Source organism: Pseudophryne corroboree, chromosome 1 (assembly GCF_028390025.1).
Source record: "Pseudophryne corroboree isolate aPseCor3 chromosome 1, aPseCor3.hap2, whole genome shotgun sequence".
Classification (NCBI taxonomy): Eukaryota; Metazoa; Chordata; class Amphibia; order Anura; family Myobatrachidae; genus Pseudophryne; species Pseudophryne corroboree.
In genome coordinates this window covers 299,507,371-299,533,480 of record NC_086444.1, presented here as the reverse complement: position 1 = coordinate 299,533,480, position 26,110 = coordinate 299,507,371, and the positions used below count along the sequence as shown (strand labels likewise).

Genomic DNA, 26,110 nt, shown 5'->3' with positions numbered 1-26,110 from the left:
AAGGCTTTTATCGGTGTGGCTCATGCCAAATGTGTCGAAACTGCAAGAACAATACATCAGTCATAACTAGCTACACGTCTACAAGTAACCAAAAGAAATATGACATTGGTGAATTCATAACGTGTGACAGTAAAAATGTTGTTTATCTCATACAATGCAAATGTAATAAACAATATGTTGGGAGAACAACTAGAAAGCTTAAAGAAAGAATGGCTGAACATCTCAGGAATATCAAAAAAGGACTACCAACACATGGGATTTCTGCACATTTTAAAGAAACACACGACTGCAAAATCTCTGAACTGGCTTCGTTCTGTGGCATTCAGGCGGTATTAGGGAATTGGAGAAAAGGCGATATAGAAGAAAGACTCGCCAGGACGGAAATGAGGAGTATATTCAATCTGGGTACATTGAAACCTAAAGGTCTCAATTTAGAATTTGAAACTAAATGGTTCCTCTAGAGAATGTCCAAGCCTATCTATGATTCCTGTCTTGGTACCACCCTATCCTGGGTCTATCCTCTTTCCACCCTACCTCCTGGCACTGTCCGTATATTTTTAACCTATTTTTTAACCTATTTTTTAACCTTTTTCAACCTTTCTTGATCATATAAGGTTTTTTCCATCATCGACCAATTCATCCTGTTTTTTTAACATCAGGGGTATTTCTAATATCAGGAGTATTTATGATTTATCAGGATTTGTGAACTTCACCAATAATTTTGGATATACCATTTTGTTCCTCTAAGGTCAATCTATTAAGAATTTTTAATTGTGCTAACGATTTACTGATTTTAGTATACCATCTTGTTCTTTTATGTGCAATCAGGCATTTTTTCATATTTTTTCATTTTATATTTTTGCTAATAATTTATTGATTCAGGATATACTTAATGTTATTATTATATTATTTCATGTTTTTATATTGTTTAGCATATTCTGCACAAACTTTATACAGCAGTATCTGTTGCCAGCCGCTGTCCGTGTTGGAACGCACAGCCATTACTTTATACAGCAGTATCTGTTGCCAGCCGCTGTCCGTGTTGGAACGCACAGCCATTACTTTGCGTTCCACAGACAGGCACCAGTGAATGTCCGCGGCCTGTGGAGCGCACTGACGCTACTTCCGGTTACGGACACGGAGGACGTATACGTCACCTCCGTGTCCGCGGGCACCCACACTATTTAGATATGTTATTTCTACCATCCAGCTATGATAAGGGGACCGAGTGGTTCATTCACTCGCCCCACTTTCAATTTGAGTTAATTTTAAAGTGGTTTGTCAATGGCAGTTGGTCCGAGGTGGAACGCACGGGCGTCACTTCCGGGCCGCTGTGCGTTCCACAGGACAGGAAGTTAACGCTATCTCGTCCGAAAAACGTTTTTAAAATGGTATATGAATTTTTTATTGTAGTCTTATATCCACTAGTGTACACTCCATGTTTGTGGAACATTCATGTGATATCTATATCCGATTTTATGCTTGTCTAAATTTTCTGGGATGTAATCCCACCCCCATCACATGACTTCCTGTTGGGGGGTATAAATAGTCCAACAAGTGCCCTCACTACACACCTTGAAAAAGACATTTTTGTCGAAACGCGTTGGTGTGAGGGCCAGGACCATTGGTGACTAACTTGGATGGTACTAGCTAAGGTGAGGATTGTCCGGACATCTTAAACATCTTTTTTCATCTTGGCTAGGACCTAACCTGTTTTAACCATGAGTTCACTGCCAGTCTTTGTCTGATTTTTTTTGTATTAAATAAATATTGTGTGTCAATCACTTCAATCTGGAATTATTGACACTGGGTCTTTCTCCCCACACATACATCGCTCAATACGAGAGAATCGGGGATTCTGTATATCCAGGACCACTCCAAAGATACCTTTACACACAGGCCTCAACATTATAAAGTGTGAGTGAGGTACGCCTATATTCCTTTCGCATAGCCTCTGTCCTATCGGAGTATGAATGATTTCCAGTAACATCCCCAGGTCTCAATAGACAACAGTGCATGCAAAGATACCTTTATACACTTCTCTCCTCCCTTTATGGATGTGAGTATGGTACGCACCAAGTTATCAGAATAAATTTAGAGAGCACTCTCCACCATAAGGAAAATTTGTATATGATTACGTGTTACCAACATACTACACTATCAGTCGTCCTCGTGTTTTTCTCTCCTTGTCGCCGAGAATAAGAATCATCGGTTCAGGATCACTACTGGACTAAGGAGAGGAAGAAGGGAGAACGAAAGATCAAAGATACCTTTATATGCAGCAACAACCGTGATTTGACGTGAGTACGGTACGCGTTTACTCTGAATATCTCCACATTTGCACCTCCACCCGTAGAGAGGATGAAAATTCTGGATTATTGATTTTTAAACCACATTTACCACATCCTTTCACGCATCTTCATCCAGTGACTTCTTGCCTAAACGGACGTACTTCACTATTAGGTGTTCTCCTGTCTTCTTTCTTTTTTTAACTCTTCACTCCGGAGAATTTGGGAAGAAAAAGAACAGAGGAATAAAAGATACCTTTATACGAGGGACATAGTGCGACTCCATGTGAGTATGGTACGCATTCAGTCCTCCCACTTATAAACTCTTCCTGTGTTGAAAAGAATCTGGTCAAAAATCGAAGTTGTTTCATGGACTAATTGACTGAGAATATACCCCATTATTACAGTATTGTACATTGTGAATCGTTGATGAGCGCAGAAGGGATCTCATATTTTTTCGTGTAGAATGGATCTTGATCCAGAGGCACCAACAGGCTAAAGCTTTAGCTGTCCCAGGATGCATAGAGGCCTCCTCTATGATCCCGCCTCCAGGCACTGAGAGCTCAGTTTCGATAACCAGTCCAATGTAGGAGCAGGCAAAAGGGAAGGAAGATGTTAGTCACATAGAACCACATACTCACGACAGGAGAAGGTACCAGTGGCTAATGCCATACAACCCAAAGAAGAAAGGTCCGGCAGGGTGGGCGCCCTGTGGAACCCTGTGTACTTCGCAGAAAAAGTGTTAACAATGGTAAGTCTTCCATAACACTTCTTTTCTGCAGCAGGATACACAGGTTTCCACATGGAAACATCGGGGATGTCCTAAAGCAATTCCTCAAGGGAGGGGACGCGCCTTAACGGATGTGAGAATATGGCGTCCAAAGGAAGCATCCTGAAAGGCAAAGGTATCAAAAGCATAGAACCTAAGAAACGTGTTTCCTGAGGACCATGCAGCCGCCTTACACAATTGTTCAGCGCAACGCGCCACGACGGGCCGCCCAAGTAGGTCCAACAGACTGAGTAGAACAGGCCTTAACTGCAGCAGGAGCTGGGAGTCCAGCCTGCGCATAAGCTTGTGCAATCACCATTGTAATCTATCTGGTCAAAGTTTGCTTGTTCGCAGGCCAGCCACGCTTGTGAAAACCAAACTGGATAAAGAGGGCATCTGACCGCCTAATAGAGGCAATCCTCTCCACGTAGACACGGAGAGCCCTTACCACATCCAATAAAACGTTCTTTGGCTGATAATTCCGAACAGATAAAGGTTGGGACCACAATCTCCTGGTTAAGGTGAAATGATGACACCACCTTAGGTAAATAACCGTGGCGAGTTCGCAGAACTTCCCGGTCACAGTGAAAGATCAGAAAGGGTAGACAGGACAACGTGCCTAAATCCTACACCCTTCTTCCAGAGGCAATAGCCAGCAAGAACAGGACCTTGATCATGATCCATTTAAGGTTCACCGACTCAATAGGTTTAAAGGGAGACTCTTGCAGAGCATTCTGCACAACAGACCGATCCAATGGAGCCACTGGAGGGACATAGGGAGGCTGAATACGTAGAACGCCCTGAGTGAACGTATGAACATCAGGTATAGTAACATAGTATCTGAGGTTGAAAAAAGACAATTGTCCATCAAGTTCAACCTATTTGTGGTCTCCTATGCATGATGATTTTACTAAAATTTCTGACTGATGCTGCTGTCAGCCGTTGCATTTTATCCCTATTTATAGTACAGGTTGAGTATCCCATATCCAAATATTCCGAAATACGGAATATTCCGAAATACGGACTTTTTTGAGAGAGAGTGAGATAGTGAAACCTTTGTTTTTTGATGACTCAATGTACACACACTTTGTTTAATACACAAAGTTATTAAAAATATTAAATATTGTATTAAATGACCTTCAGGCTGTGTGTATAAGGTGTATATGAAACAAAAATGAATTGTGTGAATGTACACACACTTTGTTTAATGTACAAAGTTATAAAAAATATTGGCTAAAATGACCTTCAGGCTGTGTGTATAAGGTGTATATGAAACATAAATGCATTCTGTGCTTAGATTTAGGTCCCATCACCATGATATCTCATTATGGTATGCAATTATTCCGAAATACGGAAAAATCCGATATCCAAAATACCTCTGGTCCCAAGCATTTTGGATAAGGGATACTCAACCTGTAACTATAATGCATGACTATGCACCATACCCCTGGATATCCTTATCCATTAGGAATTTATCTAACCCATTCTTAAAGGTGTTGACAGATTCCGCCATTACAACTCCCTCGGGCAGGGAATTCCAAACACGTATTGTCCTTACCGTGAAAAAGCCTTTACGCCGTATTGTGCGGAATCTCCTCTCCTCTAACCTGAGCGAGTGTCCACGAGTCCTCTGTGTTGATCTAACCAAAAACAGGTCCCGCGCAAGCTCTGTGTATTGTCCCCTTATATATTTGTAGATGTTGATCATATCCCCTCTTAGTCTCCGCTTTTCCAATGTAAACATGCCAAGTCTTTTAAGCCTTTCCTTGTATTCCATCGTCTCCATGCCCTTAATTAGCTTGGTCGCCATCCTCTGTACCTTTTCTAGCTCCAGGATATCCTTTTTGTAGTACGGTGCCCAGAATTGTACACAGTATTCAAGGTGTGGCCTCACTAGTGATTTATATAACGGGAGTATAATACTCTCGTCCCTAGCATCAATACCCCGTTTTATGCATGCTAATATCTTATTAGCCTTCTTTGCTGCAGTCCTACTTTGGGTACTACTGCTTAGCTTGCTATCTATGAGGACACCCAAGTCCTTTTCCAGTACAGAATCCCCTAATTTTACCCCATTTAGTAGGTAGGTGTAATTTTTGTTCTTGTTACCACAGTGCATTACCTTACACTTGTCTGTGTTGAAGCGCATTCTCCATTTGGCTGCCCATGCTTCTAACTTAACTAAGTCGTTCTGAAGAGACTCGGCATCCTCCTCTGTATTTATAGCCTTACACAATTTGGTATCATCTGCAAAAATTGACACCATGCTCTCTAGACCTTCTGTTAGGTCGTTAATGAAAATATTGAACAATAGCGGTCCTAATACTGAGCCTTGCGGCACACCACTTAGCACTTCAGTCCAAGTTGAAAAAGATCCATTAACCACAACGCGCTGCTCCCTATTATCTAACCAGTTTTTGACCCAAGTGCATATTGTGCTTCCTAGCCCTGATTCTTGTAGCTTGTAGATAAGTCTCATGTGTGGTACAGTATCGAACGCTTTGGCAAAGTCTAAAAAGATTACATCCACGTCTTTACCCTGATCTAGGTTTGCGCTTACTGTTTCATAAAAGCCAAGTAAGTTGGTTTGACAGGATCTGTCCTTCATAAACCCATGTTGATGCCTTTTAATGACCTTATTGACTTCAAGGAACTTCTGAATACTATCTCTTAGAATACCTTCCAATACTTTCCCCACTATAGATGTAAGACTAACTGGTCTATAATTACCTGGTTCAGCTTTACTTCCCTTTTTGAATATAGGCACTACTTCCGCTATACGCCAGTCTTTGGGAACCATACCTGATATAACTGAATCCTTAAAGATCAAAGATAGCGGTATTGCCAGTTCAGAGTGAAGCTCCATTAGAACCCTTGGGTGAATACCATCGGGCCCTGGTGATTTATTAATCTTTAAATGTTTTAATCGGTCACAGACTACTTCCTCGCTTAAATAAGTACCTATCAGTGGGATATTCTCGTTATTGCGATTGTGTGTCAGTCCCTGAATTGGGTCCTCTCTAGTGAATACTGTTGAAAAAAACTAATTTAGTGTGTCCGCTGTCATTATCATTTTTGAGTAAGACTCCCAACTTGTCTTTTAAAGGGCCTATACTCTCCTTCTTTAATCTCTTGCTATTAATGTATTTAAAGAATTTTTTGGGATTCGCTTTGCTTTCCTTTGCTACTAGTTTTTCAGTTTCTACTTTAGCCGCTCTTATTTCCTTTTTGCAAATTTTGTTACATTCCTTATAGTGCTGAAATGACTATGCTTCCCCGTCAGATTAGAAGGAAGGAATCTTGCGCTGAAACCACACCGACAATGCAGATATGTGAACCTTGAGGGAGGCCAGACGAAGACCTAAGTCCAGGCCTCTTTGTAGAAAAGCCATAATTCTGGAAGTCTTAAATCTACCAGCGTTATAGATCTTATCAGCACTCCAGGTGAACTAAGTATGCCAAACCCTGTAATAAATCCGGGCAGAGGACGGTTTGCGGGCCCTTCAGCATAGTTTGAATTACCACCTCTTTAAATCCTTTGGCCCTCAGCAGTGATGCTTCAAGAGCCACGCCATCAAAGGCAGTCTGGCCGGGTCCGGATAAAGACAAGGTCCCTGTACGAGGAAGTCTTGACGCTGAGGAAGTAGAAGGGGACGCCATGTCGACACACCCTGCAGGTCTGAGAACCAATGCCGTCTAGGCCACGCCGGAGCAACTAGGATTAACATTCCTCCTCCTTGTTTGAACTTCCGCAGTACCCTGGGCAGGAGTGACACCGGAGGTAATATGTAAGGCAGCCGAAAGCTCCACGGATCTGCCAGTGCGTCCATGAACGCTGCCTGTGGATCCCTGGTCCATGATCCGAAGACCAGAACCTTGTGATTGTGTCGAGACGCTATCAGGTCTACATCTGGTAGGCCCCACCTTTCCACCAGGAGTTGAAAGACTTCTGGATGAAGGCTCCATTCTTTGGAGTGAACGTTCTGGCGACTGAGGAAGTTCGCTTTCCAGTTTAGGATGCCTGGAATGAATACTTCCGAAATGGCTGGCAGATAGCGTTCCACCCAGCAAAGGATTTTTTACACTTCCATCATTGCTATGCGGCTTCGACTGCCGCCTTGATGGTTTTATGTATGCTACCATGGTGGCGTTGTCCAACTGTACCGGAACACGCCTGTTCCGTACTAGAGGCAGGCCAAGGGTTAGTGCATTGTACACTGCCCTCAGCTCCAGAATGTTGATTGGGAGGAGTGATTCCTTCTTGGTCCAACAACCCTGAAACAAGTGTTGTTCCAACACAGCTCCCCATCCCCGTAAACTGGCTTCCGTTGTCAGTAGGACTCAGTTGGGGATCCAGAAAGGACGGCCCCTGCACAATTGCTGCTCCTGGAGCTACCAGGATAGCGACAGACGAACCTTATGGTACCTGATCCGATGAGGTAGGCCATCCCATTCTGACAAGATCAACCGCTGTAAGGGATAAGAGTGAAATTGAGCGTACTCCACCATATTGAAAGACAACACCATCAGGCCAAGGACTTGCATTGCCGAGTGTATCGACACTCGAGGGCGACGAATTAAGTGCCTAATCCTGTTCTGAAGTTTCAGGACTTTGTCTGGAGACAGGAACAGTCTCTAACTGTGTGTGTCCAAGAGTGCCCCTAGGTGCCCAATGCTCTGAGCCGGGACCAGCAAGGACTTTTTCCAATTTATTAGCCAACCAGTCTGATTCCATGGCGACGGAGATGGGCCGTCATCACGGCCCATCTCCATCATGACCTTGGTGAAGATCCGAGGAGGCATAGCCAGTCCGAATGAAAAAGCCTGGAATTGGTAGTGAAGGTTGCAAATAGCAAACCACAGGAACTGCCGATGCGACGTGGCAATAGGAATATGCAGATACGCATCCTGTGTATCCAGGGATACCATATAGTCTCCGGGTTCCATAGCCAGCACAATTGAGTGCAGTGTTTCCATACTAAACCTGGATACTCTCACAAACTTGTTCAAAGATTTGAGGTTGAGTTTAGGCCGGAAAGAACCATTGGGTTTCGGGACCAGAAACAGGGTGAGTAGTAACCTCTGCCCCCTGGGACTGAGATACCGGCACAACCACTCCTGTACTCAGGAGAGAACCTACAACCGTTTGTAGCGCTTTCGCCTTTAACGGATCCGAAGGGAGAGCCGTAGTCCAGAACTGGTGAGGGGGGTGTCTCTTGAAGGAGACAATGTACCTGTGAGAGACAACTTCCAGTACTCATGCTTCTGAAGTGGTCTTTAACCAGACCTGGGCAAACTTTAGAAGTCAGCCTCCCATCCCGGGATCCCCCAGGGGGAGGCCCGCCCCGTCATGCAGCAGGTTTGTCATGTTTTGCAGCAGGCTGACAGGCTGTTCAGGACTGTTTCACATTGGGCTTGGTGGTTTTGGGAGCACGAGATTGTCTCGGGCATGACTGACCCTTGGCTTTTCCTTAAGGTCGAAAGGAACGAAAAGTGGTACCTTTTGCCTTCTGTGCAGAAGGATTAGAAATTGGGAGAAAAGCTGTCTTAGCAGATGCCAATTCAGACACAATTTTATTTAGGTCTTCCCCAAACAAAATGTCCCACGTAAAGGGGAATACTTTCAAAGTCTTTTTGGGGTCCATGTCCACTTTCCACGACCTCAACCACAGTATGCGGTGAGCCAGGACAGACGTAGTCGACACGCTGGCTGCCAATAGTCCAGCTTCAGAGGACGCCTCTTGAATATAATAAGAAGCAGTGGTAATGTGAGACAGGTATTTTCTGGCATTTTCAGAAATATCCTCAGGCAGCTCTTCCTCTAACGCCTGAACCCACAGCTCAATACCTTTTGCCGCCCAAGATGCAGCGTTAGTGGGTCTAAGAACAGCCCCTGTAAGGAAATATATAGATTTCAGGCATTCCTCCACACAATTATCTGTCGGCTCCTTCAGCGAGGTGACAGTGGTGACAGGCAGAGTGGACAACACCATAAGGCGGGTGACATGAGAATCCACTGGCAGTGGTAGTCTCCCATTTAATACACAACTCTGCAGGGAGAGGATAGCGAGTCAAGGCCCGTTTAGGAATAGGGAATTTCTTCCCTGGATTAGACCAGGGTTCCCACCTGATGTCCTCCAGATGCTCAGAATGGGGTAATACAGTTTTAACCACCTTCTGCTGTTTAAACTTATCAGTTTCCTTCAGGGGCCTGTGTGGCATTAGTGAGAACCACTGTTGCTAGTGTGCCAATCCTCTGGACAACCAGAGTAGCTCCTGGAAGGCTTCTAATGAACCTTGAATGTTCTGAGACTCCCAAAAGCAATGAGTGTCAGCTGCCATCAATTCCAGACTGTGCCCCAAACCTCTTGCAGCCAAATTACTCTCTGAGGTAGCACTATACTCTGAAGATTAAGTCCTGGAAGTCTGGACAGAGATCTAGAACTAGACATAGAGGTGCCAGTGCTAAAGAGCACTGAGCATCCTGACTGCACACTGACAGGATGTAGACAACTTATGTCACTCAAGTAAATGTAAAAATAGGATTTTGGTACTTACCAGATAAATCCTTTCCTTTGAATCCACAGGGGGCACTGGAGTACTCTTGGGATATGGACGGGGCGTTAGCAGGGATAGGCACATTTAAATATTTAAATTAGTAACTCTCCACCCCCTCCATACTCCCAAAGGTACCTCAGTTTTTACTGAGCCGAACAGGAGCGATAGAGAGAATGAACAATAGAGAATTACATATAACATTATAACATAACGGACAACAATAAGTTGACACATAACGTAACGGACAACTAAACAGTTGGCACAATAATAGATATCACCATAACATTTGAATGGGTGTAGTATGGTATGCCGACGGCTAGGCTCCCGGCGACCAGCATACCGGCGCCGGGAGCCCGACCGCCGGCATACCGACAGTGTAGCGAGCGCAAATGAGCCCCTTGCGGGCTCGCTGTGCTCGCCATGCTGCGGGCACGGTAGCACGCGTATTCTCCCTCCAGGGGGGTCGTGGACCACCACGAGGGAGAATATCTGTCGGTATGCCGGGTGTCGGGATTCCGGCGCCGGTATACTGTGCGCCGGGATCCCGACATTCGGCAACCTGAAGACCACCCCATTTGAACAAGTCGGTGAGAATGTGTTACCATAAGATCCACTGAACTTACCACCAGACAATTAAAAACTGCTTTGGGCGGGCATCCAGTGCCCCCTGTGGATTCAAAGAAAAGGATTTATCTGGTAAGTACCAAAATCCTATTTTCTTTTTTATTCACTAGGGGTCACTGGAGTACTCTTGGGACGTACCAAAGTTTCCCCCTTGGCGGGAGAGCTGTTTGGCACCTGTAACACTAGACGGCTAAAGCTAGAAGCTGATGCCGCAAACATATCAAACTAGTAAAAGCGCACAAACGTGTGCACTGATGACCATGTAGCCGCATGGCAAAGTTGCGTCGTAGAAGCTCCATAACCTGATGCCCATGAAGTTCCTACAGAACATGTGGAATGAGCTGAAACTGATGTAGGCGGTTGTAGCCTAGCATGAAGGTAAGCCTGACGTATGGTCGGTTTAATCCATCTGGATAAGGTCTGCTTGAAAGCTGGCCAACCAATTTTGACTGCATCATAGAGAACAAACAATGTATCCGTTTTACGTACAGTTGATGTTTGGGCCACATAAACGCGGAACACGCATACCACATCCAAAGTAGCTGGAGTTCCTGAACCTTCTGATAACACAGCAACTACGATTGGTTGATTGATGTGAAAAGAAGATACCATCTTTGGCAGGAAAGCGGGATTCATCCGAAGTTCCGCCCTATCATCATGAAACACCAAATACGGTGGCTTGCATGACAAGGCACCCAATTCTGAAACACGCCTTGCTGAAGCTAAGGCTAGAAGAAATACTGTTTTCCAAGTGAGAACCTTAACATCCACTTGTTGTAAGGGTTCAAAAATAGAAGACTGTAAAAAAATCGAAAACCAGATTCAAGTCCCATGGCGCTGTCAGTGGTATAAATGGAGGTTGAACTCTGAGGACACCTTGCACGAAAGTGTGAACTGTTGGGAAAAGGGCCAAATGCCTTTGAAAGTAAATTGACAAGACAGAGACCTGCACCTTTAGTGTAGATAACTGTAATCTTCCATCTAACCCAGTCTGTAAAAATAGCAACAGACGAGATAACTTGAAAGAAGATGTCGGAAACTTCCGAACTTCACACCACCCTATATAAGCACGCCAATTCTGTGGTAATGAGCTGCTGTAACTGGTTTCCTAGCACGTAACATGGTTGGTATAACTGATTCTGGATGCCTTCTCGCCTTAAGAGGGAAGTTTCAATAGCCACCCCGTCAAACGCAGCCGCGCTAAATTGGGGTAAAGAAACGGACCCTGTTGCAGCAGGTCTGGACATAGCGGGAGCGGCCACGGATCGTCCACGAGTAGACCGCGGAGATCCGAGAAGCACGCTCTCCGAGGCACCACTAGTATGACTGTTGTGGACTCTCTTTTGATTCGCTTTAGCAACCGAGGAAGCAGCGGAAATGGTGGAAACAGATACACGAGGCTGTATGGCCACGCGATTGTGAGAGCATCCACTGCCACTGCCTTTGGATCTCTTGTTCTGAACACATACTGGGGTGTCTGATGATTTTGGCGAGATGCCATTAGATCCACCTGTGGGTAACCCCACCGCTGGACCAACATCTGGAACACTTCTGGATTCACTGCCAATTCTCCTGGATGAAAATCCTGACGGCTGAGATAATCCGCCTCCCAGTTGTCCACTCCTTGAATAAACACTGCCGACAATATCACTTGGTGATGCTCGGCCCAATTCAGGATTCAAGCTACTTCCCGCATGGCCATGCGACTTCGAGTTCCTCCTTGTTTGTTGATGTATGCGACTGCCATCGCGTTGTCTGACTGGACCTGGACAGTCTGAGACTGAAGCATGTGCACTGCCTGTCGTAGCGCGTTGTAAATTGCCCTGAGTTCCAGGACATTTATTGACAGTAATCTTTCTTGGTCTGACCAGAGACTCTGGAGCTGACAATTTTTGACCACTGCTCCTCAACCTCTGAGACTTGTGTACGTCGTCAGAATTATCCAATTCCAAACTCCGAACCTTTTTCCTGCGGTGAGATTGTGAACTTGGAGCCAGAGTAGTGATACTCTGGCCCTTGGAGACAACCGAACCATCTGATGAATTTGTAGATGCAAGCCTGACCACTGTGTGAGAACATCCAGTTGAAAAGGACGAGAGTGAAATCTTCCGAACTGGAGTGCTTCGAAAGACAAAACCATCTTTCCTAACAGTTGAATGCACAAATGCACTGGAGATTGTCCGTGGTTTCAGCACTAACTGTACCAGAGGACAAATACTTTGCGCTTTCTGTTCTGGCAGGTAAATTCGTTGATCCACCGTACCGAGAATCATTCCTAGGAATTGAATTATTTGAGATGGAATCAGGCTTGATTTCTTGAGGTTGACAATCCAACCGTGCTGAACTAGTACATTGTATGTTAGTAAGGCATGTTGAAGGAGTGTCTGTTGAGACGGAGCTTTGAAGAGCAGATCGTCTAAGTACGGAACTATTATCACTCCCAGGGATCTGAGATGAGCTATCATCACATACATCACATTTGTGAATATCCGAGGCGCTGACGAGAGGCCAATCGGTATCACCTGAAATTGATAATGGTTTTGTTGTACTGCAAACCTTAAGTATGCCTGATGTGGTGGCCAAATTGGAATGTGTAATTCGCATCCTTGAGATACAGCAAAATCATGAATTCCTGTGGTTTTAAACCTGCAATCACTGACCACAGGGATTCCATCTTGAATCTGTAATAAGTGACGTACTGATTGAGCCCCTTTAGGTTCAATATCGGTCTGACAGAGCCATTCGGCTTTGGTACTACAAAAAGACTGGAATAATAACCCTGACCTTGTTGTTGAACTGGAACCGGAATAAAAACTGCTGAATCTACGAGAGACTGAATCGCGGTCTGCAGAACTGCCTTTTTGTCTTCTGACACAGGCAGACCTGTCTTGAAAAATCGCATTGGTGGAAGACAATCGAACTCTATTTTGTAACTGTTGAACACTAACTTGCGGATCCACCCATCTGTGGATGTGTGAAACCACGCCAAGTGAAATGTCTGAAGGTGTGCTCCCACAACTGAAGATCCGAGATGGGCTGGAAGCCCGTCATGCCACTGGCTTGTCGGCGGTCTTAGCGTCCTGACGACGGTTAGTGGTTTGTTGAAAACCACGTCCTCTACCACGTTTACCATTTGTGGTTGTTCCTCTAGCACGGCCTCGAAAGGACTGAGGTCTAAATGATTTGAACGCTGGTCCAGAGTATTTACGTTTAGGAACCTGTGTAGGCAATGGTAGGAAAACAGACTTTCCCCCAGTGGCCTGAGAAATCCATTTGTCCAATTCAGGACCAAACAACATCTCGCCAGCGTAAGGCAACGCTTCTATTCCTCGTTTGGACTCTGCCTCCGCCTGCCAAGAACGCAGCCAAAGTGCACGTCGTGCCGCTACTAGTGAAGCTGAGAGGCAAGAATTAACCTGACCGACGTACATAGAAGCCGTACATAGATACTGAGCGGATTCACAGATGTGATCAGTGAGAAGTATAAGGTGGTCTTCTTGTAGGGCCAACTTGAGCTGTGTTGCCCATGCAATTACAGCCTTATTAACCCAAACTCCCACCAAAGCAGGTCTATGCAACACCCCTACTGCTGTATACATTGACTTTAGCATAGCTTCTAGCTTACGCTCTGACGGGTCTTTAAGCGTTGTAGCAGCTGGCACTGGAATGGTTAACTTTTTAGAAAGTTTTGACATAGACGAATCCACAGTCGGTGGATTTTCCCATTTTGACATCATAAGACTCTGGGAACGGGTAACTAGACAGAAACAGGCGAGGTACAGAAAACAGTTTATCCGGATTCTTCCGAGCCTCTGTTAACTGCTTGTTAATAGAATCTGAATAAGGAACACACCAGAGATCTTTGTCGTTTAGCAAATAACACCTCATCATTTGAAAGAGGTTCTTCAACCTCCGTAAAATTGAGAACCTGACGTACTGCTCTGTTAAGATTATCAATGGGCGGGCTATTAGTAACCTCACTATCTGACTCCTGGCCCAATTCACCCTCCTCATGTTCTTCTTGCGATATGAGGTCTGGCATTGAATCGTCAGAATGCAAAATAGCTGAAACTGGTAAATTATAAGACAAATGGTAACTATCTTTCGGAACTGAGCTAGACTTGGACCTTTGTAACCCTTGAAAAGTTCTAGACATCTCCAGATCCTCCTCTGGTATCTCAGGCGGTATTACCCTAGCCTCAGATCTAGCCGCCTCACGCTCCTTTCGTGCAGTGGCCAATTCCGATTGTAACCCAGACGTTATATCCGCTAGCATTGCCCGCGGAGGATCAGGAGAATTGTATTTGTATTTACAAAACATACTGTGCATGTGGTAGATCCATCAGGTAACACACTCGCACAGACCTTGCAGTTAAGCTGCTTTTTTGATTTTGCAGGTGCCTTACTCATTATGTACACAGACAGACAAGTAGACAAAGACAGACAAGTCCCATTAACTAAAGTGTGTTAAGCCCGAAGTGCAGTGCTCATGGGACACACTACAATCAGTGAAACTTGAGCTGTACCAAATTCCTGCTAACACCCCTGCTCCTATGGTGGGCGAGTGTTGTAGGACAGCAGCAAACTTCCTGCAAGAAGAAGCAGGAAGTAAGGTTGAAATGGCATCCTGCCATGTGCTTGCCTATATCTCAAGTATAATAAAGCAGTCAAAATGAGATTTATCAGCATATTAGCGGATATATATATACATATATATATATATATATATATACATATATATACACACACACACATATATACACACACACATATATATATATATATACATACATACACCCATATACATATATAGACATACACACACCCATATATACACACATACACACCCCACAGGCTTAACAGCCTGATAATGTATGTGGCCAGCAGATCATTAAAATAACTGCCCGTACACAGGCTTAATGGCCTGAGAGCTGTTTGTATTAAAAACAGCTTAGTTCTGGGCGCGGTTATCCTCCCCCATCCCCCGCGATCTCCCGCTCACTGACGGACCGCTACAGCAGCGAGAGCTGTCCGCGGTCAGCCTTCCCCCTCCCCCTTCTGAAGGCAGAGCCGCGGCACCCGCCGTACGTGGCTCCGGAGCTCTGAATGTAGCGGTTAGCAGAAGCTAACCGCGAGAGAGAGGGAGGGAGTCGGGCAGGGATTCGGAGGCTATGGGGTGGGTACCTGGAGAGCGGTGGCGGCTTGGCGCCTGGCGGCGGCTGGGCAGGCAGCAGGGATCTTGTTAATAAAAAAAAAAAACTAACAGTCCCCACATGGCTGCCGCCCCTCACCCCCAGCAATACATAGCAAGTGAGCGGCGGCAGTGTGAGCTGCCTGACTGCTCATTCCCTGAAATCCGTGGAGGCTATGACGGGGCTTCTCTTCCAAGCTCTGTCCAGCTTCTTCTCTCAGCTGAAGTTGGTCTATGGTGGTGCTCCTCTCCTGAGCACCGAGAAGCCAATAGCTGCATGCAGCAGCACCAAAAATCCCAGACCCAAGCTTCTTTATAAGCTGGAAAGGGATTGTGTGTAAAAAATAAAAATGAAAAATAAAAGTAAAAAATAGTAATAAAGTGTAGAATTCTCCACGTGTGCTCTATACCGAGCACAGAAAAAACATTGAGGTACCTTTCGGAGTATGGAGGGGGTGGAGAGTTACTAATTTAAATATTTAAATGTGCCTATCCCTGCTAACGTCCCATCCATATCCCAAGAGTACTCCAGTGACCCCTAGTGGATGAAAGAGAAATGACAAGACTGACACTCATGTACAGATAAGGCGGTCGTCTGGATTGGTCAAAGGTGCAGCTTTACGCACCATGGGCCCGATTCATGTTTGTGTGGAATTGCACAACTGCAAGGAAGAGGTAGTGCAATTCCATCTTAATGCAGCAGGAGGCGTCTGTAGGAGATAAAGCCTCCTGCATCGCGATGGTTACAGGCACCGGCCAGACTGCTTAAGCTGAAGCCGTAGGATCCAGACACCAGGAAGTCTGTGTCCAATGATGCAGACCCTGGACCTGTCATGCCTTCAAATCGAGGGAGACACGCCCTTGTTTTGAAAAATGGTGCCAGGCGCTGTCTCCGTTCCGCCCCTTAAACACTGCAGCATGTCAATCATGTGCAGAACGGGTCTTGAGCCTGAGCAGACCCCCAAACATCATATTTGTACACAAACCCCCCCATGTGCAAAAAGAAAGAAAAACCTGTATACAAGAAGGCATTGTATGAATGTGAAGTTGCCAACAATCACTAAATCATTTTTGTGCACAAATTCTGTTCAAGGTCTATATGAAATAATACACACCATTGCTACTAAAATCCTGCTTGAACATTTGTGACGTCTGTCCCTGCTGTGTTCCTTTGGCCACCCTATTAGTGCACAATCTATCTCTAGGCTAACCTGTATTGAGCTCAGCATCCTGTATAAGTGCTCTTCTCAGTAGTCCAGATCCAAAGTAATTGGTAAGGAAGAATTAGAGTCAGAAGAATCGGCAAATAGAGCATTGTGGAATTGTGTGGTACCGTAAGCCCATCCCACCACAACAATACAATGCATTTTGATTGTGTATGCCAAAATAGCCTGTCTGCCTGTGATGATCCAGTGGCATGTTTTCTCTGTAACATTGATAACTGAACATTGCCTATAGTTTTCTTTTAAATTCATACCTGACGTCCACCACTTATGTCCATTAATAATATATGAGTTTTCATCTTCTCTTATTGATGATTCAATATTGGTAGCATCAGAAGAGGCAACCTACGGCAGAATCAACAAAGAGGGCATCTTTACTACGCTTAATGAAAATCTGTGTGTTTTGGTCAATAACGAAAGCCTGGCAACATTTCACGACAACTACCGTTTTATCATAAACTATAAACCTAATATATGTGAACAGTTTATTGATAGTATTATTGCGTTACGGAACATGCCTTAATAATTATATAAGACAAAAAAAAGGAAACTTAAAGCTGATCTCTATATGTATTTCAGTATGAGTTAGAATCTTTTTTTAAATTTGTGTAAACCTTAATACAACTTTTACTAAACTTAACATGTCTAAGACTGATCTGATCATCTTCCCACAACTTTACTGCACACAATTTCATTATCTTTTTGATGGCACTACAATGTTTTCAAGCCCCCACGTGTGCCGTCTTGGATTAAATCTTGACTACTCCCTCTCCCTCAAACCCCACATTCAGTACCTCTCACAAACCTGCTGTTTTCATCTCAAAAATATTCCCAAGATCAGACCCTTTCTCACCCAGGATGCCACTATGGGGGTAATAAATAGAAAGAGAAAACTTCTGCACCAGATAATATGTATGGTAGTTTAAGGATGGCCTTTATTGCTGAGCAAATATGAAATGTATTGTACCGTTGCTTATAATTGCCCCATGCATTTAATTCAGCACAATATAGAATATTTAATTCAATAGGTACATATTATACATTTGTCACAGAGTTTTGATTACAATGTGTTAGCTGTGTTTAATCTCCTTCAGTATATATGTTGTGTAGCGTGTGTTTTCACTGGTCATTTTGATGTGTCACTCAATCTCTCATATCTGAATTTGACCTTCATATTTGCTCGGCATTAAATACCAAGCGAGATAAGTGCCTAGCTGTGAAAAACAATGTGTGTAGTATCTGGCAACATTTTAATAATCGTTGCAGATGATACAGTTTGCAAACAGTAAATGCCAGGGTGATATGAATGCTTAGCTGTGAATTGTAACATATGTAATATCTGGTAACACTGTAACAACTGGTGCAGCTGCAAACACTTGTGAAACAAATGTGACAAGATCTATTTAATGTAACCACTGATCCTCAATGAACTGATAAAAAATCTTGGCACAATACAAGTGATTTACATATCGAGTGTGTACAGCTTTACAATACAATTTACTATCTACATTGGAGAAAAAGGACAGGACACAAGAAATAATTGTAATAAATATTTAATTTTACACTATTATTTATAATTTTTTTCCTATCACGTCACACAACTCCTCTTCACATTTTTCTTTTTATTATTTTGGTAATACTTTGCTTTACTTAACCTCATATTAGGTTAATTAGTAATTATAGATACGAGAATATAAAGCCTAACAGGCCAATTTAATGTGGAATGTTTATGATATCTTTTATATTAATATATAAATAAAGTTATATTTTAATTAACTAAGGGAAATTGTGCACCCAACAATCCAATTTCTTTCCTTTTCACATATACTCACTATGGGGGTAATTCAGATCTGATCGTTGGGCTGCGTTTTTTGCTGTCCTGCGATCAGATAGTCGCCGCCTCCAGGGGGAGTGTATTTTCGCTGTGCAAGTGTGCGTTCCTATGTGTAGACGAGCTGCTCAAAATCAGTTTGTGCAGTGTCTGCACAGCCCAGGACTTATTCTTCCAGTGCGATTGAATCTTGCTGATCGGGGCCAGAGCTGACATCAGACACCTTCCCTGAAAACGCTTGAGCCTGCCCGCGTTTTACCGGACACTCCCTGAAAACGGTCAGTTGCCAATCACAAATGTCCTCTTTCTGTCAATCACCTTGCGAACGCCCGTGCGAATGTATCCTTCGCACCATCCCGTCGCTGACCGCCAATGCCCGTTGTAGCCGTCAGACGCGCCTGCGCATTGCGGTGAATACGCATGCGCAGTTTGGATATGATTTCCTGTGGCGCGAAAACGCACAGCAGTGATCAGATCTGAATTAGGCCCTAAGACCCTCATACACTACTATAATCTTCTCCTTTCTGGCATTCCTAACAAATGCCTCTCTCCACTCCAACCTATCATAAATGCTCCTGCCCGGCTCATCTTCCTCACCAAACGTACTACGTCCACCTCCCCTCTCTTGCAAGCCCTTCACTGGCTCCCCTTCCCCTTCAGGATCCACTTCAAGCTTCTCACACTCACTTACAAAGCCCTCACCCACTCCTCTACCATTTACATCTCTGACCTTATATACCTTTATATTCCCGTCCATTCTCTTAGCTTCACTAATACATGCCGCCTCTCCTGCCTACTGATTACCTCTTGCCACTCCTACCTTCAAGATTTTGCACGTGCTGCTCATTTTCTCTGGATTCTCTGTCTCTCCCCCTCAGACTCTCCACAAAACTTCAAACAGGCTCTCATCCTAACCTTCTGTTCCTTGCTCACTGTTTACCCCATCTGTGTCACCTGTCTGTCTGCCCCCTCCCCTTTAGAATGTAAGCTCTCACAAGCAGTTTCCTCTTCCCACATGCACTTTTCCATCTCTTACTTAAACTATCATCTACTCCATACTCCCTTCGATGGCACCAAATACCTGTTTTCTGCCACCCTGATACTTATTTCAGTGTCGTCTGCGGGCACAGCTATGTTACAATACCCTGTATTATATTGAACTGTAAGTCACTGAATTCTTGCTTTGAATATTTGTTTATGTACTCTGTATGTACCTGTATAAATAAAGGTTATTATTATTATTATTAATAATAACAATAATAATAATGATAAAAAATACATGTATCCTACAGGTTGCTTTATATAGACAGAGAAATCTGCCCATACTGAAATCATAGACTGCAATAAGCTAGTGGTAAAGACCAGTACCCCCACTTCTTACTATTCCTGGCATTGCTTCTTCAGCCGGTACTGCCTCATCCTTTCAGTTCCTCCCGAATGCTGAATGTCACATAAGGTCAGTTTGAGAGCAGCCTGCTTCAAAGCGGATAGTCAGCAGATGGCAGTGTGGACTTCAACTCACTACCCCCATGTATCCGTCATTTAATTTACCTAACCCTAGTATTACTAACTGTGGCCCAGGTACATCTAATCCAGTGGGAAAAATAGGAATTTAATACCTACCGGTAATTCCTTTTCTCATAGTGTGTAGGAGATACTGGGAAACATAGTTACCATGGGGTATAGATCGGGTCCACTGGAGCCTGGCACTTTAAGAAATCATTAGTGTGTGCTGGCTCCTCCCCTCTATGCCCCTCCTGCAGACTCAGTCTAGGAAAACTGTGCCCGAGGAGACGGACATACTTTGAGAGAAAGATATAACATATACAGCGGTGAGGTAACGAACCAACACACAACATCAACAAAAGGTAGCAGTGCTACCCAAAACAAAGGACAGCAAGGCTAACAAAACAAGGAACAGGGACAGCAACAGCAGACCCAACCACTAAACTTACAATCAGGTTAGCAGGAAACGAAGCACTGAGGCGGACGCCCAGTATCCCCTACGGACTACGAGAAAGGAATTACCTGTACGTATTAAATTCCTATTTTCTCTAATGTCCCTAGGGGATACTGGGAAATGTAGTTACCACGGGGAAGTCCCAAAGCTCCCAGAACGGGTGGGAGAGTGCTGAGACACCTGTAACCAAGCGACCAACTGAAGGTCCTCAGTAGCCAAGGTATCGAACTTGTAGAATTTTACAAAAGTGTTCAAACCCGCCCAAGTAGCAGCTCGGCACAACTGCAAGGCGGAGAGGCCACGGGCAGCCGCCCAAGAAGGACCCACTGACCTAGTGGAGTTGGCCTAAATAGAACTCGGCAGCGGCAATGCTGCTGAAGAATAGGCCTGCTGAATAGTCAACCTGAGCCAACGAGCAATGGACTGCTTAGAAGCAGGACATGCAATCTTGGCAGCGTCATAAAGGATAAAGAGGGATTCAGACTTCCTATGACGAGCCGTCCTCTTGATGTGATCTTCAAAGCCCAAACCACATCCAAGGACTTTGGAGCAACTGATGTGTCCGACATCACAGGAACCACTATCGGTTGATTAATGTGAAAAGCCGAAATCACCTTCGGCAAAAACCGTGGGCGAGTCTTGAGCTCTGCCCTATCCTCATGAAATATCAAATAAGGGCTCTTACAGGATAAGGCCCCCAATTCAGACACACGTCTTGCAGAGGCCAATGCCAGCAACATGAGTCTTCCAAGTAAAATATTTCAAGTCCACCCTGTGAAGAGGTTCAAACCAGTCCGACTGGAGAAAGGTCAGCACCACAATGAGATCCCACGGGGTCGTGGGAGGAACAAAGGGCGGTTGAATGCGAAGAACACTCTTCAAGAATGCCTGTACTTCAGGAAGTACAGCCAGCTGTTTCTGGAAGAAGATAGAGGGAGACGATATCTGAACCTTGATGGAGCCTAACCGTAGGCCCAAATCCACAACTGCTTGCAGGAAATGCAGAAACCGGCCCAGGCGAAATTCCACAGCAGAATAACCTCTACCTTTACACCAAGAAATATACTTCTTCCAGATACGATGGTAATGCTTAGACATGAACACCTTACGGGCCTGAAATAGTTGAAATAACCCTCGATGGAAGACCCTTTCTGGCTAGAATCTCCCTCTCAACTTCCAAGCCATCAAACATAACCATGGTAAGTCTGGAAAGACGAATGGCTCTTGCTGAAGAAGATCTTTGAAAAGGGGTAGAGGCCAGGGCTCTTCGAGAGACTTGGCCAGGAGGTTCGCATACCAGGCTCGGCAAGGCCAAACCGGACAATTAGAATTGCCTGAACGTTTTCCCCTTTTGAGTCTTTTTAGAACTCTGGGAATGAGAGGAATTGGAGGGAATAGATACATGAACTGGCAAGGCATGTCCACAGTGCAGTCAGAACGTCCACTGCTGCAGCCTGCGAATCCCTCGTCCTGGAACAGTAGCGATGCTGCTTCTTGTTCCTCCCTGATGGCTTATGTACGCCATCACCACGGCATTGTCCGACTGCACCTGTATAGCCTGATATCGGAGAAGATAGGAGGCATGCAGAAAAGCATTGTAAATTGCCCTGAGTTTCAGAACATTTAGTGGAAGTGAGGATTCCTGACTCGACCATCTTCCCTGGAACTGGGCCCCCTGGGTCACAGTCCCCCAACCACGGAGGCTGGCAGCCATTGTTAACAGAATCCAAGACTGGGTTCCGAAACTCCGACCTTCCACTAGGCGAGAGACCTGTTCTTGCACTTGGTGAAAGGGATATTCTCTGGTGAATGTGCAGACAAGACCCTGACCACTTGTCCAGTGGATCCAGTTGAAACGGACGGGCATGGAACCCACCGTACTGGATTGCCTCGTAGGAGGCCACCATCTTGCCTAGCAGGCATACGCAAAGGTGTACTGTGACCTTGCGGGGTCTAAGCACAGAGTGAACCATAGCCTGAATCGTCAAGGCTTTGTCCATAGGGAGGAATACTCTCTGAGACACTGTGCCCAGGATCATTCCCAGGAACTGAAGTCTTTGCGTCAGTTCCATGTGAGACTCCTGGAAGGCTAGGATCCATCCATGGTCTGTAAGAAGACAAGTGGTCAAGTTGATGCTGTGCAACAGACTCTCCCTGGACACCAGGAATTTCCCTTCCTCCAGGCCAGAGTCTACTGCTCGTAGAGATTCCATACTGAACTTGAATACCATAAGGTGTTTAGGGATTTAAGGTTCAAGATCGGCCACACCGAACCGTTCAGTTTCGGTACCACGAATAGTGAATAAAACTGTCTGTTTTGTAACAGAGGAGGGACTGGAACATAACGTGCATTTGTAGCAGTTACTGAATGGCGTCCTGTAAGGTAACTCTTGCTACAGATGAAGCTGGCAAGCCTGACCTGAAGAATCTGAGATGAGGGAGTACATGAAATTACAACCGGTAACCATGAGAAACAAGGTCCTCTCTCAAGGGTCCCAGCTGATGTTCTCCCATACCTGAGCAAAATAGTTGAGCACCACCTGAAAGTCCCCCTGCAGCCAGGGCCAACCGTCACGCGGAGGGCTTAGTGGAGGAGGATCCAGAGGCCTGGTCCAGAGACCCAGCAGCAGCAGGTTTTCAGGATTTCCCTCTAGTACCTCTGGCTGTATCTGAGGAACCTCTGGACCTGACCATAAACCTTGTCACACGAAAGGACTGTAGCGAGGGGCCGGGGTAGGGACGTCTAGTCGGAGGGACAGCAGATGGCAGATAGGTAGACATACCTGCCGTTGCTTTAGAAATCTACTTGCTTAGTTCGTCCCCAAACAAGGCATCCCCTGTAAAAGGAAGATTTACCACACCTTACTTGGAATTAGCATCCGCTCCATTGTCGCAGTCACAGAGCTGAGACTGCCATAGTCTTGGAATGGGCATTAAGGAGGCCTATCTCCTTGAGTGCCTCACTCATGAAGTTAGCAGCATTTTGGATATGTTGTAGTAGCGTCAGGATATCCTCCTGAGACATAGTGTGAAACCCTTCAATTATATTACCAGACTACTTAGCCATGGCCCTAGTGATCCATCCACAGGCTGTGTGACGCCCACAGCTTTGTAAATGGATTTGAGTGTAATCTCAATTTTACGGCCAGCCGAGTCTTTCAGAGTGACAGGTAATACAATGTAACATGACAGCCTGGACACTGAGGTGTCCACAATCGGAGGGTTTTCGCATACCTTCCTATCCTCAGGGAAAACGGGAAGTAATGCATTAACCACTTTGGGTTTTGAAAATTTCGTTCTTTTAGGATTAACCCACACTTCCTGAAAAGGTGTGTTCAATTCCCTGGAGACGGGTAAAGTGGCCATAGATTTTGTTTTTACATTAAAAACAACTCCTCCTCAGGTTCAGTCTCCTAATAGTAGGGCTTCTACACCAGGAGATAAGTGTTGTCAGCAGTGTCTGCTTTCACTTGACCCTCTACCACATCTGGCATGTCATTTTCAGAGTCAGAATGGAATACATGTGTGAGTGTGCGTTTATGTGAGACCAGCAGGCTGAGCCGAGAAGCCAGTCTGTGGTCAGCATCATTTCCACAGATATTTAGAATCTGTCTCACTTGTCTGGCAGTAGACAAATTAACATTGGTTATAAGTCCACTAAAAGAGACCAACCATTGTGCCTCCTGAGTCCTAGGGAAGGGAGCACTGAATACACAGCAATGATCCCCCTGGTGAAAGGGAAAACTTTGTGTTGCATGAGGGACAAGCGGCCATTTTGCCAGACATTCTGATACAGCAGAACCCACACACAGTATAGGTGAAATAACACAGTTTAGTGAAATAACACACAATATATAAGTGAAATAACACAGTGCAGTGAAATAACGCATAAACCCCAAACATCTGAATGGAGTGGAATAGAGAGGGAAAGACCAGTACACAATGCCACACAGTCAAAGCAGTGCTCTGCTGGGCATAAACCAAAGCCTGCACTAAGACAGCTGGTTTCCATTACAATTATATGCTTCCCCCTTTCTATAATCCCCCTGGTATCATATATAGTGATTTTAACAAGGTTTTTGGAGGAGCAGTGTGCTGTGTGCAGCCTGTAGTTAGGAGCCGCTGGAAATGGCGCCTCTGAACCACTGGTCCTGCTCTCCGGGAAACCTCGCCCCCATAATGGTGCGCGGTCTCTATGTAAATATTTATACTGGCATTGTACTTTTTATGGCTAAAATGGGGTTAAAACCCCTTTTAGAGCTAGCACCAGACCAGTGTGGGTGTCCGCAGTGGGCACCTCAGCCGAGTGACCGCCGCGCCCTTATGCCGCCATTTCCACTGGGTACCTGCTAACCGGGACCCCTGTGCCTGCACTCACCGCACCGCATCTTCAGCATCTGTTAGGGGTGGTGGCATGCTGCCAGCGTGTGCACACACCCTGGGGGTATGTGAAACAACGCCTCAGGAGCTTAATGTCCTGTCAGCCGGGATATGAACCATTAACTCTACAGGAAGTTAGTTCGGTCCCCCCCCCCCCCCCCCTAAGTCCCACGATGCAGGCAGACTGGTGCCAGCCAGTGCTGCCTGAAAATAACAAACTAAAATACATTTCTGAAGAAAACTCTCTGGAGCTCCTTGGGCACATTTTTCTAAGCTGAGTCTGCAGGAGGGGCATAGAGGGGAGGAGCCAGCACACACTAATGATTTCTTAAAATGCCAGGCTCCAATGGACCCGATCTATACCCCATGGTAACTACATTTCCCAACATCCCCTAGGATGTTAGAGAAATGCCCCTCTGACACCTTAAAACCCACCACTGACTGTAAAGTCACAAAAGAAACGTTCAATACCTGTGGTTCAGTCATTGCAAAACAGGACTTGATCTTCCCTTCTAATAATGGCTTCAACCACCGCTCTCTCTGTTCCTCTGTTCCATACCGAACTAGCACCTCCATATTTCCAGTGTCTGGGGCAGCACAATTAAAGATCTAAATATTTGAAAAAGAAGTGTCACTAGAAAAGAATAAAACCGTGCACACAGATAACTAGAGACCTTCTAAGATTCCCATTTATGGTAATCTTAACAACAACAAAAAAAGACAAATGTATGTTTGACACACAACATTGCACAATACAATATATAAACCTTTTTATAAATGTTATTCTGGTCTTTTTTGCTGCAGTTTATGAATGTCTGCAATGGTCCAACTGATCTAGTGCTTACTGTTTTCCATCTTGTCCACATTCTACTATATACAGTATACCGTACCACATACCTCCGGTGCATAGAGAGAGGAGCCCATTAGCTCACAAAGATGAGCATATTCCATGTTTGTTAGTTTGGCGCCGTATTTGCCGTCTGGGTCACTTTCCAGAGGAAGGAAGAGATTCCACAATCCTTGGGACTTTGCTTTATGCTAGAAGATAAAGTTCAACCTTAACTAAATCCATCAATTAAACAGTTATAAATGCCCAAATCAGGCTACAGGGTGAATACATTTAACATTAAATACAATCAAACAAATGTGTATTCATTTACTCTGAATGAGTTCTAATCTACATTTAATTAATCTTTAATAGTTTCCATTAAAGTATATTAAAGAACACAGCTAATAATAAAAGACACCAATCACTGCAAACAAAGGTTATGGGGCCAATTCACAGT

The 26,110-nt window shown here is 44.8% G+C and overlaps 1 protein-coding gene across 2 annotated transcripts in view; it reads right to left on the bottom strand.

Moving 5' to 3' along the window:
• The window catches only part of ACAD10 (acyl-CoA dehydrogenase family member 10), a 226,918-nt gene that overhangs the window by 56,468 nt on the left and 144,340 nt on the right, over nt 1–26,110 (bottom strand). For both annotated transcript variants that reach the window (XM_063964392.1, XM_063964391.1), the window contains 3 exons: nt 25,722–25,862; nt 25,296–25,433; nt 16,908–16,998 (listed from right to left, as the gene is read on the bottom strand). In XM_063964392.1, coding sequence (XP_063820462.1) covers nt 16,908–16,998; nt 25,296–25,433; nt 25,722–25,862 — 370 coding nt within the window. The remainder of the gene's footprint in view (nt 1–16,907; nt 16,999–25,295; nt 25,434–25,721; nt 25,863–26,110) is intronic.